Raw genomic sequence first — 12,983 nt, 5'->3', positions numbered from 1 at the left:
TACAATGCGTTAAGCAATAGCCTTCATACTTTTGTATATTTATACAAAGTCAGCTTATTGCCCCCACAAACTGGGTCCCTATTTAACCTACCTTAGAAAGGATGGAAGGCTGAGTCAACCTTGAGCCTGGTGAGATTCGAACTTACAGTAATTGCAGACAGCTGGTGTTAATCACAATGCTTTTAGTCTGCTGAGCTACAGAGGCTCAAGACACTTGTGCTGTGGAGTGCTTGTTCTTAGAAATCAAGCCACTATCTTGCTGACTTTGAACTGAGGCTTAATAATTTGCTGCTCAGCTTCACGTCCTGCTCGGCTGGCCAGCTTCTCTGCACTCGACCATGATTTGGGATAGCAAAAGCCAGAACCGTTTCTCCATTTATTCTGCCACCCTGTAGCGCCAGGAGCCAAGGACCGCTTGACGGACACTGTGGCTTTTCCTACAAAGATCGAGCTGCACTCACGCACACACGGCGGAGGAGGGGGGCGTTGCCTCCCTGGCCAGCCTCTCCCCCGCTCCCGCCTCCTCCGACTACAAGCCCCAGAGCAGTTTAGGCTTGGCACGCAAGCGGAGGAGACATCCGAGGAATTTGCTTCCCGCAGAGCGCGTCCCACGGTCCTTGGGCTGAACGTCTTTTCACTTCTCTTGCATGGGGCACGGTAGGACGGAGTCGCCCGTGGTTGAGTGATGGCCCAGCCTTTACTCAGGAAAACTTTATCCCGGCTGAGGAGCAAGGAGCGCCTGCGGAGCAAAAAGGCGGCGCCCGCGCCTCAGAACGAACCAGGTACTCGAGGGAGGCACAGGGTCTGGGCTCCCTTCTCTCGTCCCTCCGCCGCGGGCACACAGACACCTTGCCCGACAGGAGGGGGCTACTGTAGACATCTTCGGCATTTCCTCCTCAGCTGTTCCTGAAATAGGCAAGAGGAAACAAAGGGAAGAGGCTACCGAGCTGTAGCGCAATCCTTCTTTTCGCGGTGGCACTGAGGGAGCTCAACCGACGAGGCCCAAGTTCCAGAGCGAATTAGTGAGGCCGTTTTATAGACGGCCCCCATTTTTCTGCCCGGCCCCGGCCTTCGGATTGAGATGGAAAACGCCTCTTGTGCCTATCGGCCCGTTGAGTAATGGGGAAGTGGGGTGAACTTGGAACTTCTAGTTCTGTAACTTCTGCAGCCCCTGCCTCCTTTCTGAAATAATTCCTAGCACTCGGGTGAAAGCTGTTGTTCGTGGTCGGCGGCGACTTTGATTGCAGGAATAGTAAAAAGAGATCGGGATCGAGACCCTTCTGGTTTTAAGGAGGTGTGTTCAGCCAGCTTGAGGGCCTGCTATTTCGCCAAATAGCCCTGTGTTCCTGAAATAACTAGCCCAAAGGGATGGCAGTTGCATCCTACAGCCAGAGAATGGGTGGTTCATACAGACACAGAACATGTGATTGCCAGAAATAATAACTTGAATGGATCTTATGTGCTGGATGCCATTCTGCGCCATCATGTGATTCCATTGTCACAAAGAGCCAGTGTAGAATAATAGTTCAAGTGTTAGACTTGAACTGAGAAAATCCATGTTCCAATCCCTGGTTGATTGTTGGATTTGCTAGGAAAACTTGAGGCAATCACTCTCTTTCAGCCAGCACTGTCTTGTGTATTGTGTTGTGGATAAAGTAAGAGAAGGGTGTACACCATGGTATGGTGGAAAGGTGAGATAGAAAAGAAGCATTAAACAAAAATGCACATGCTGGCTTCAAGCTGCTGCAAATAAAAAACTATCTGACAAGAGATCCACAAATGGCTGGATGAATTAAGTGTTAATTCTGCATTGGAATGCAGACAATGTCAATTGCCATTTCTTCTAATTAGTCTGGTGACACTATAAGAATGGCCTAAGGAAATCTTTATATAGATTCCCTTCTCCATTAGGTCCTTTACCATGAACATTCACAGACTGAGTGCTGAAAGTCCAGAAAGTTGTGGTAAATATTGAAATAATAAAGCAGCATGTCTTGTATGAGAGAGGCTTACAGTCATATTGAACCAGGGAGCTAGTTTGGGTTTGTTTGGGATTAATAAACAAACATACCACTATGAGCTTCTGGAGAAAGTAGCTTGCTCTAAACCTCATTTCTTCTTCTATAAATAAAAAATAATAATCATGTAGCTTGTAGAACTGAGAAGGTGAACATGACATGTAAATTAAATGTATTTGGCCAGTTATGATAACTGAAAAAATTCTTTCCTTGAGAGCATCCTACATTTCTGCAGAGAAATTTTTTTTCTGTTATTATCAAAGTTCTTGTTATATATTCAAGCCCACTAAACCCCTTTTTGATTTTAATGTTAATTCTTCCTCCATATGTAAAAGCCTCTTTTTTACTTGTTTTTGTTAATTCTTTTGTAATTTTCTTTTATGGCTATAAATCTCTTTGAGATATCAGATTGAACTGAAGTCAGTTTTTACTACTTGTAAAAACAATGACAAAGCTATCTTAGGATCTAAGTGTGACTGTTTTTTACCCCCAGCTTTTATCTGAGAACTTTCCGCAATACTGATGGAAATGGTAATGAACAATTTCCTCAGTCAATGAAGATTACCGTAAATATTTTTCTTTAAAAATAGTGAAATAATGTAATCAAATATTTTGATTGATGAAACAGGATGTTCTAAAGTTTAATACAGTAATTCTGAAAAAGGAGGTAATTCTACTGTTCGTGCTCTTTCTAATCTCTCCTGATTTCTGACCTGCATCTTCGTTCTTGAGTTATGCCTGAATCAATGGGACTCTTCGTGTGGAGTCAGTTGGGGATCTACAAAGAGAACTCTGTGTCTCGGCCAAGGAGGGGACTATGCAGTAAACAACAGGAAATCCAACTTGGCACTAGGTCTGAGCAGCTGGAAGCTTGGGACAGATATTCTGCCCTTTATTGTAATCCTCAGATGCATGTCTTCAGGTCGAGCCCAGATGTGGTGGGTTTGTCGTCATCGTCCCCCCAACCCCTTTCCCTATACTGCTTAAATACTTTCCCATTCTTCTTTTGGCATTATCAGAAGTTCTGAAGGATTGTTTCACTCAGAGAAAGTTTCATTTCTAAAATAGTTGAGAGCTCAGATTTAATTTTCAGTGTTCTCTTGTGATGTGAATTGAGAGCATCTGCTCCATTATCTGACAGCATAATTGAGGTACTATCAGTCAGTAGGAAACTAGACTCTGGAACTGAAATTCAGCCTTTGGTAGAAAAGTTTAGAGTCCTCTTGAATGGATGAGTGCACCTTCATCCTCGTCACTAAATTTGCAGATGGTGATTACATATAGTGAATCAGTGGCATTCTTTCCTGAACTGGCTTAAAGTGTCAGTGGTTATACATCCCTTGATTACATCCTGTCTTGACAGTTGCAACATGCTGTGCATTGAACTGTCCTTGAAAAGTGGAAGCTGCCATGGCTGCTAGACAGCTAAACAGTTCAAAATATAGGAATCATCTATACCGAAATATCTGCACCAGCTGTCAATTGCTTACTCGCCACAGTATAAAGTGCTGGTATTGATTTTTAAAGTCATGAACAGCTTAGGCTCCCTCTTCCTTATGATCCTATATGTTTATTGAATTCTGCAAGAGAGACCTTTTGAAGATGATCCCACTGTCAGAAGCCCATCTTTCAGGCACACAAGAGAAGGCCTTGTTCTATGTTGGTCCCAGACTATGAAGTGCACTCCCTTGGGACATGCATTTGCCCAGCTGTCTCAGTATCTAGAAAGTAAATGAAGATGCATCTCTTCTGCCAAGTTTGGGATTGATTGATTTTACCATTTGTTTTAGTACTAATTTTAATCTGCATTTTTAGCTTTTTACTTTTCTAGAGTTATACAATTGCAAGGGGCAATTTATTTGAATAGTGCTATCACATCCCTCCTCGGCTAAACATTCCCAGCTCCTTCAGTCTGTCTTCATGGCTTTAGTTTATTATCCTCTGATCATCTTCATTGCTTTTCTTTGAACCTATTCAGTTTCTCTAAATCTTTTAAAATGTGGTGACTAGCATTGTCACAGTATTAAAGATGGAGTCTGACTAATGCAGGACAGAATGGAAGGATTGCTTCCTCTGACTAAATATACCTTTGCCTTTTTTGCAGTCATACAACACCTTGTTAGTTCATATTCAGTTTGCAATATACTACTACTGCAACATCATTTTCACAAGTACTGTTACTAAGCCAGGTGTCTCCCATACTATATGTGTTCATTTTATTTTTGTTTTTTAACTGAACACAGCACTTGAGTCTGTTAAAATGTATTTCTGTTACTTTCATCCCATTTCTCTAGGATTTCAAGATCAGTTTGAATTTTATTTATTCTCAGATATTAGTTATCCCACCTAATTTTGTGTTGTCTCCAAAGAAGAAGAATAGAATAGAATAAAATTTTATTGTCACTTTAAATGTACACTAATCAGCATACATTAAAATAAAATTTCATTGCATTCAGCTCTCAGAAGTTGACCATTGTGCCCACACATATATGACATAGAGAAACATCACAGTCTAGTTTGAATGTATACATATACATGGCAGAATATTATATATATTTAACTATATATTTATAGTTCTACTATAAATACTTTGAAATCTCCTCCCAGAGGGGAGCAACAGAAACAGACCATGAAGTGGGTCTCTAACAATGCTTCGAGCTTTAAGCACATAGTGCTTATAAGCAATATCCTGAATAATGGGAAGCAAGCTTCCTATAATCATCTCTGTTGTCTATATGGACCTTCTATATGGACCTTCTATCTGAGGCACTGTTACCACCAAACCAAACAGTGATACAGATTGATATGCTTTCAATCGTGCCTCGGTAAAGTTGGCTAAGCATTCCTTCTATCTATCCCTTACAAATGCATATGAAGCTCCTTGCAATACTGCTCTTCATATTGCTGAAGAACCATTGATAAGTACTATTTGGATACAATTTTTATGTCTATGTCTTATTTTAATTGTCATGCCATCCAGCCCACATTTAACTACTGTATCTTGCTAATCAGTATATTTTGGAATGCTCTGACATAGCTGAAATCAATAAATTTTACAATAGCAATATATTGTACATTTTACAATACAAGAAATTTTACAATACAATATATACCGCTTCACAGTGCTTTACAGCTCTCTCTAACTGGTTTACAGAGTCAGCATATTGCGCCCAACAATTTGGGTCCTCATTTTACTAACCTTGGAAGGATGGAAGGCTTGAGTCAATCTTGAGCCGGTGAGACCCAAACTGCCAAACTGCAGAAATAGCCTGCAGTACTGCATTCTAACCACTGCGCCACCATGCACAATGATAACATTTCCAGTTTACTAAGGTAGTTAATGAATCAAAAATAGATAACAAGATTTGTTCATGACAAATCCATGCTAACTATTGGAATTACTGTACTAGAATTACTGCACTTTTGCAAGCATTGAAAATTGATCTCTTTATTGTGTTCTAAAATGTTTCCAGGTGTCAATGTTAGATTGACCGGTCATTGTGCACTCAATCTTCCCTTTCCTTATTTTCGAACATAGGAACATCATCTCATCTGGCACATGCCCAGTTTGCAGGATTTTTCAGAGAGAATATATATAGGGATTTGTCTAGACTATGAAGTGATTCCTTCAATATCCTAGGATGCAATTAATTTAGTATTAGAGATATAATTTGGTATAGAGATATAAACTAATTCAGAATAAAGAGACAGCCACGTTTCTATCAAGCTCAAGATTCAATATTGCCGCTACATCTTGCTTTTTTGTTTTGTTTTGATCAGTTTTTGTTGGCTGCCTTGAACATTCTCCAGACTAGAAAGTATTATTTATTTATTTATTACATGTATTTATATGCCGCCATTCTCCCGAAGGACTCAGGGCGGCGAACGCAAGTTAAGAAACAAGTACAATAAAATCATAATTTAATCCAAATAATTAATTAGTAGTAAATAATAAAGCCCGGAATCAGTCTCAGCCTATTTGTTTGAAAAGCCAAGTCTTCAAGTCCCGACGGAAGGAGCGGAGATCAGGAGCCGTCCGGAGCTCAGTAGGTAATTCATTCCAGAGGGTGGGAGCACCCACAGAGAACGCCCTACCCCTGGGCACAGCAAGGTGACATTGGCTCGCCGTCGGAACCCTGAGGAGAGCGGCCCTATGTGAGCGAACAGGACAGTGAGAGGCAGGCAGGAGAAAGTCATGCAAATATCCTGGACCTAAGGCATGAAGGGCCTTATAGGTGAGGACTTGTACCTTGAAGCGGACCCGGAGAACCACTGGTAACCAGTGCAGCTCACGCAGGAGGGGTGTTATATGGGAGTAACGAGGGGCTCCCATAACAACCCGTGCAGCTGCATTCTGGATCAGCTGGAGTCTCCGGGTGCATCTCAGGGGCAGGCCCATGTAGAGGGAATTGCAGTAATCCAAGCGGGAAGTAACCAGGGCATGAGTGACTGTGCGAAGGTCATCTCGGTCCAGGAAAGGGCGCAACTGGCGCACCAGGCGAACCTGTGTGAAGGCCCCCCTGGTCACAGCCGTTAGATGGTCTTCTATGGATAGCTGAGCATCCAGGAGGACACCCAAGTTGCGAGCCCACCAGAGATCATTCACCAGAGCGACCAATGCCGTTTCCGTGCTGTGACCGTGTCGGAAGCCTGATTGGTCCGTTTCCTCCAGGAATTGGTCCGTTTCCTCCAGGAATTGTGGGAGCTGTTGAGCCACTACAGTCTCAACAACCTTCGCGATGAAGCGAAGGTTGGAGACGGGACGATCGTTATTAAGTGAGTCTGGATCCAGGGAAGGCTTCTTGAGGAGAGGTCGAACCACCGCCTCCTTAAGAGAGGCGGGGAAGTTCCCCTCTCTCAATGAAGCGTTGACAATTGCCTGGATCCAGTCTCTAGTCACCTCTCTGGCAGCCGAAACCAACCAGGAGGGACAAGGGTCCAATAAGCAAGTGGAGGAACTAAGTTTGCCCACAATACTGTCCACTTCCTTGACAGAAACAGGGTCAAACTCAATCCAGATATTATTCTCAAGACCCACCCTAGTCTCCCGATTGGATTCTGCCCAGTCAGAGTCCAATCCGATCCGGATCTGAGCGATTTTATCATGCAGAAACTGTACAAAATCCTCAGCTCTGCCCTGCAAAGGGTCTTCCCTCGCTCCGATTGAGGAGGGAGCGGGTCACACGAATCAGGGCTGCTGGGCGGTTTTCTGCAGATGCAATGAGGGCGGTGAAGTAGTGATGTTTCACCGCTTCCATCGCCACTAGATAAGACCTAATATGGGTTCTTAACTGTGTTCGGTCAGATTCAGATCGGGAGGACCTCCAACTCTTCTCTAAGCGTCTTTTCTGACGTTTCATTTCCCAGAGCTCCATGGAAAACCAAGGAGCAATCCGGGATCTGCGTCGGATTAGAGGCCGCAAAGGTGCGATTCTGTCCAAGGCATCGGTAGCCACCCGTTCCCAGGATGCCACCAGAGCCTCAGCTGAATCGCAGGATTGAGAGGTGGGGAATGTCCCAAGCTCCTTCAAGAACCTTTCTGGGTCCATCAGGCGCCTAGGGTGGAACCATTTTATGGGTCCCGTCTCCCAGCGGCAGGGGTTGGCAGATTGAAAGTCTAGTCTAAGGAGGGAATGGTCAGTCCATGACACGGGAGTGATGGAAAGTTCCTCCTTACCATGACTATTTATCCACTGCTCAGAGAGAAAAACCAGGTCGAGTGTGTGTCCTCCCCTATGAGTTGGGCCCTGGATAACCTGAGTCAGGTCCATGGCTGCCATGGAGGCCATGAACTCCCGGACTGTCTCAGATGACTCACCAATCGAAGGTAGATTAAAATTTCCCACAACTAAAAGGCTGGGGAATTCAAGTGCCACCTCAGACAAGACATTGAGCAGTGCGGGCAGGGCTGTGGCAACATAGCTGGGAGATAGGTATGTGACCAACAAGCCCGACTGAACTCCAGGGTCCCACTTCAATAGAAGAGACTCACACCCACCTATCTGGACAGTGACCTCCCTAGGACTCAGACTTTCTCTAACAACTACTGCCACCCCCCCTGCCCCTTCCCTGGTGTCGCGGCTGGTGCAGGATACGAAAGCCTGAGAGGCATAAATCAGAGAGAGGGATTCCCCCCTCTTGCCCCAACCAGGTCTCCATGATGCAGGCCAGGTCCGCACTCTCCTCATCAATAAGATCTCGTATGAGGAGAGCCTTATTCATCACGGACCTGGCATTCACATATATCAGACTGAAACCAGGGTCCTTTGCTCTCATATCCCCAGGAAAGCAGGGTGAGCAGGAGGTATGGGAGCAAGTCACCATCCGAATGCATCTGGTGTGATGCTCCCCACCCCTACTTCGATTTCTTCTGCCCCTTCCCACCATCACAGGTATAGCTTGTCCCACTCTCCTCTGAGCATCTCCTATGACTCCCAATCTCCCCAACCCGCCGGGACTATCAAAATGGCATAGCTACTGATCCTTAAGAGACCCCCCCAGTCTCATTTTTATTATTAAAAACCACCCTCCTCCCAGATTCCCTTAAAATTGGATCTAAAAATCTATTTAAAAAACCCCAGAGTTTCCGTTTTTTAGTGTACCACCTCTCGGGGTTCCAAAACCCGTCATCAAGGGCAGCCCTCGATAGTTGAGAGGGCCAAACCTGCGAGAGGGGGGAGTCTTGCGGTGCAAGGAGCTCCGCAGTTGAATACATTAAAGAATAGTAATGAGCTGAGAGTGATGAAGGATCATTTTCTATTAAAGGGTATTAGAGATGGTAAAAACAGGTAGATTAAATAAGGGAGGAAAAGATGTTAAAGAGAAGACAATATGCTAAAAACATCAGAACATCGGGACATCATCGTCCTATCATGACGATGGGAAGTCTTGTGATTATAATAAGTCTATTCAATGGTGGGGAAAAAAGTCTCAAAGGCCGCCCTTTCAAGGTGACCCAAACCAGAGTCATAAGGTCAAATGAGAGATGGTCCGTCCCACCATAGTCCAAGACTCTCGGTGTCTGTGCCTCCTCCCGTTCTCACACCAGCGATAGCCGAGGCTTAGTTCAGAAAAAAGCAGGATGTAGTCATAGGATGGAATAAATGATTGAATAATCGAATAATCCGGGTAACCCAGGGAGGACAAGATGGTCAAATAATGGTCAAATAAGGCTGCAGATCAATCAAAAGTTGTAAATTTATGCTGAGTGGCCCTATTAGGCCTAAGCCTAATAAGGGGAGGGGGGAACAGTTAAGGGGGAGACCAACTGTCATCCCCCAGCTGACAGTTCTCAGTTCCTTCCCCATAAGCTTGATCTTCAGGCCATTCAGCCCATTAAGCCCCTTCCATGTTTCAGAAAAAAAGGGGGGAAGTGTCCAGATCCCTCAAAAACTGAGGGATCCTAATGTTTGTAATGCTGCCCTCTTCTCCACCAACAACGGGGGCGTCTTTGCAGCCAAGCCTCCAGGTACTGCCGCCGTCCTCTAACCTCCTCCCTGACAGTCAGCTGTTCCTCGGGCTCCATCCACACTCTATCGAGCCGGCAACACCTCGGCTCGCTGGGAGGGGGTCAAAAGATGGCTAACTGATCCCCGACACCCCTGAAAATGTCGAACATCGCCTCCCTAGGCTCGGGGTTCACTGCGGGTGCCACCATTTTGGTTTGCTGCCCAATGGAATTTCACATAAAATTTAAAAAATGTGATCAAAGGATGCAACACTTCAGATAGTTGCAGGAATGAATCCTAGTCTGCAATAAGCAGTATTTGGGCTCTATTTTCTGTTTAGCAGGAGTCACATATAGGCTTGGTCCTTTTCTGTCCTCATTCTGTTTCCTTATTTGGTAGGATTAATTTACAATTATATATTTCTCTGATAAAACAACTAAGGGGCCATATTGGACAGATTAATAAATCAACTTCTGTTCCAGTAGATCCTTCATTGGAACTACCAAACGATTTACATCTACCTTGTGAGCCTAAGTCAGTGGATAGTGTTCTGTTGGTTGATGGATGCCAGAAAAATGCTGCCATCACTGTGTCACGGAAAGAAAATTGGCCCAAGTTCACCTGGAGCTGTCAAGAAGACTCTCATAACAGAAGGCCATGCCAAAGCTTTTCCCCTGTGCCACAGGCCCCTGCAGACATTGGCTTCGTGGCAACTGGACTTAATAAAGATACTGAATTGCTAGCCAACTACCCAGAAACACGTAACCCCAGCCTCAATACCAAATATAGCAACCAAGGTGCTTATCTACAGACCCTGGAAAAAAGTAGCCGCCAATGGGTGCTCTCCACAGGGAAGACTCAAGGGGTAGAAGAGGGAGCTTCCACTTCTGCCATTGAGATGGAAGAATTCCACAAGCATGGCAACTCCCAAGGAGAAATCTGGTACAACCCAATTCCAGAGGACGAGGACCTGCAGCTCCCCTTCCTTGAAAGGAAGTGTGGTAGTAGTTCTGAGAATAGGGACAAGAAGAAGAACCCAATAGAAGTTAAAGTCCCACATGAATGTATAGATATTGACAGCTCACTGAAGGCAGTCAATAATGTGCAGATTTCACCAATCCAACTGAAGCGTGTTAAGCAAGTGGAGATGCTGGGCAGTCACCAGTCTGAGACTTACGGTGAGTTGGTTCTAAGCAGAGACTCACATTTTTTTAGGAGCATGAGAACTGCCTTGTGGTTTGGAGAATTGAAGTTTGAGGACGGGGGGGGGAATGGTTGCATGTCATGGGTTTAGTCAAGAGCAAGATTGTTTTTCTCTTATACTGAAGCATGATCTCCTGGGAGTATCTTTTTTTTTAAAAAAAGGTTGGGAATAGAGAAGACAATTCCAGTCTTTTAAGTAGCTGTTATGCTGAGTTAGCTTAGCTGACTGTGCTCTAGAGTGCTTAAAAAAAGATCCATTCTAAATGCACAGCAGTGCACCACTAAACCCTGTGAGTTGCTTGTGGATGTCTTGAAATGTCATTTATCTTAAATGTATATTGAATTTAAGACCATCACTAAGGGAAAAGCATTTTCAATGAAACCAGTACATATCATTGATTGGGTTGCTGGTTATAGAAATTTCCACTTGTTTAATCATTCATAATACCACCTACATTTTGGCTGAAAATGTTGAGTTTAGCAGTATGCATATTCATGTTCTTATTAATAATTAAAGTAGTATTTCAATTTTGGGGATATCTGCAATAAACAAAGGAGGAATGTCGGCTACTCCATTAACCGTTTATATTGTATCAGATTGTTTTGCGGCTTTTTTTGGAAGAAGAGGATTGTCTTCTCTAGTTATCCCTTTTTCTGAAAAGCCATGAGAAAGAAAGCCAGTTCTTTCTCTCCCAGCCTGTTACCCTTGCAGCTTTGGTGCAATGCCTGTTACCTGCTGGATAAGTGGCATTTGGCCTGCCTTACACAATTTCTCTCCTCAGGAAAGATACCTGTTGCAACTGTGGATCCTGAAGAAAGTTCAGCCAGTGCCACACTGATGGCCCAGAACACCAATGCCAATAAAAAGAGCCATTCTTTCAGCAAGACCAAGTCCCCAGGCCCAGTACGAAGTCTCTCCATGAAGATGAAGAAACTGCCAGAGCTGAGACGGAAACTAAGTCTGCGCAGCTCCCGTCCTCGTGGGCCAGAAGGGAGCTCCTCTGCTAAGGAGTCAGGGAATGTCATCAGCCGCTACCATCTTGACAGTAGTGTGGTATCTCAGCAACCTGTGACCCAGGACAAGGCTGCCAGCAATGGGGGATATTTGAGTGACAGTGATTCCCCAGAACTTCTGGCTAAGACAGAGGCATGCCTTGGCCTTGAAGAGTCATCATTCTGGCTGTACAGTTTTGCTGAACAGCCTAGCTATCTACAGCATTTCTCTGGTCTTGTCAGCATTCACCTGCTGGGGATCCAGGGTTTCAAGCCTCCCAAAGCTGAAACCAAAGAGCTCTTCTGCATTCTTCAAGTAGACTCTGTTAACAAGGCTCGCACAGCCCTCCTGCCTTGCCAGGCTGCTGTCCTCACTCTCAACCATTCTTTCCAGCTGGAGCTGGAGGATGCCCAACTTCTCAGAATGGCGGTCTTCTCCTGTGATCCTACTGTGGGCAAGAATCGAGTTTGCTGCCATGGTACCATCATTCTGCCCCAGGTTTTTCAAGGTGAGGAAGATTGTTCAGTCACATGCCAATAGATAGTTTTCTAGGGAGTTACAGATAGAAATAATGTCCTTTGCAGTCCATCTGTTCAGGAACATATAGTTGGAAGTTACCTTCTGCTGGATCAGATCATTTTTTTCACTAGTGCAGTACAGGCTAGATTGAAGGGTCTCAATCCAACATCATTCCCATTAAAGGCTACTTTTAAGCTTGTGGTGGGATGGAAGTCAAAGTTGCGATCCCACTCATGCCAGGACTATGCTCTTCTTGTCTCTCTTCTTTCTGCCAGCATAGCACAGGACCTAAGTCCCGCTCAAGATGCTAGTGTTGGATACATCTCAAGAGCTTCTAATACTGGATTGACCCCATGGGATTTTCTGGTCTGGGGAAGGGGATGGTGAGGTGGGGATCCATTGTGATCATCACATTTTTGGTTTTAGGTTGTAAGACCCAGCAGTTAGCCCTACAACTGGAGCCTCAGGGGCTTCTTTACATCAAACTCACTCTGGTGGATCGGTGGGATCCAGCTAATTCGGAACAGGAACCACAAGTCTTTGGAGTGAAGCTGAATCAGCTGGTGAAAAAAGAAGGTGCTGCCATCAAGGTGCCACTCCTAATCCAGAAATGTGTAACCCAGATTGAGAAACGAGGATTGAAGGTGAATGTTCTCCATCCCAAAGCAACCAATTTCCTAAGTTTCATGTAGAGTAGCTCAACCCGATCAACTCCTTTCTCCCAACCCAGATGTCTGTTTTTTGCAGTTTGCCATCCATGTGAGATTTATTTATTTATAGGATTTACATGGCCACTTACCT

General features: G+C 44.6%; 1 protein-coding gene across 3 annotated transcripts in view; it reads left to right on the top strand.

Moving 5' to 3' along the window:
* The first annotated feature begins 578 nt into the window (after nucleotides 1-578).
* Nucleotides 579-12,983, top strand: part of SYDE1 (synapse defective Rho GTPase homolog 1) — a 32,404-nt gene continuing 19,999 nt past the window's right edge. For 2 of the 3 annotated variants that reach the window (XR_011599912.1, XM_070935281.1), the window contains exons 1-4: nucleotides 579-782; nucleotides 9,949-10,644; nucleotides 11,452-12,171; nucleotides 12,609-12,826. Coding sequence is in view for 2 of the 3 variants with exons in the window: in XM_070935281.1 (XP_070791382.1) it covers nucleotides 686-782; nucleotides 9,949-10,644; nucleotides 11,452-12,171; nucleotides 12,609-12,826 (1,731 nt within the window). In the remaining variant the exon portion in view is untranslated. The remainder of the gene's footprint in view (nucleotides 783-9,948; nucleotides 10,645-11,451; nucleotides 12,172-12,608; nucleotides 12,827-12,983) is intronic. The other variant, XM_070935282.1, reaches the window with a different exon arrangement.

This window comes from Pituophis catenifer, unplaced genomic scaffold, assembly GCF_029215685.1.
Source record: "Pituophis catenifer annectens isolate HBS135680 unplaced genomic scaffold, rPitCat1.0.hap2 SCAF_2, whole genome shotgun sequence".
Taxonomy (NCBI): Eukaryota; Metazoa; Chordata; class Lepidosauria; order Squamata; family Colubridae; genus Pituophis; species Pituophis catenifer.
Note: the sequence above shows the minus strand (reverse complement) of the source record. Positions and strands in the feature narration are given on the sequence as shown.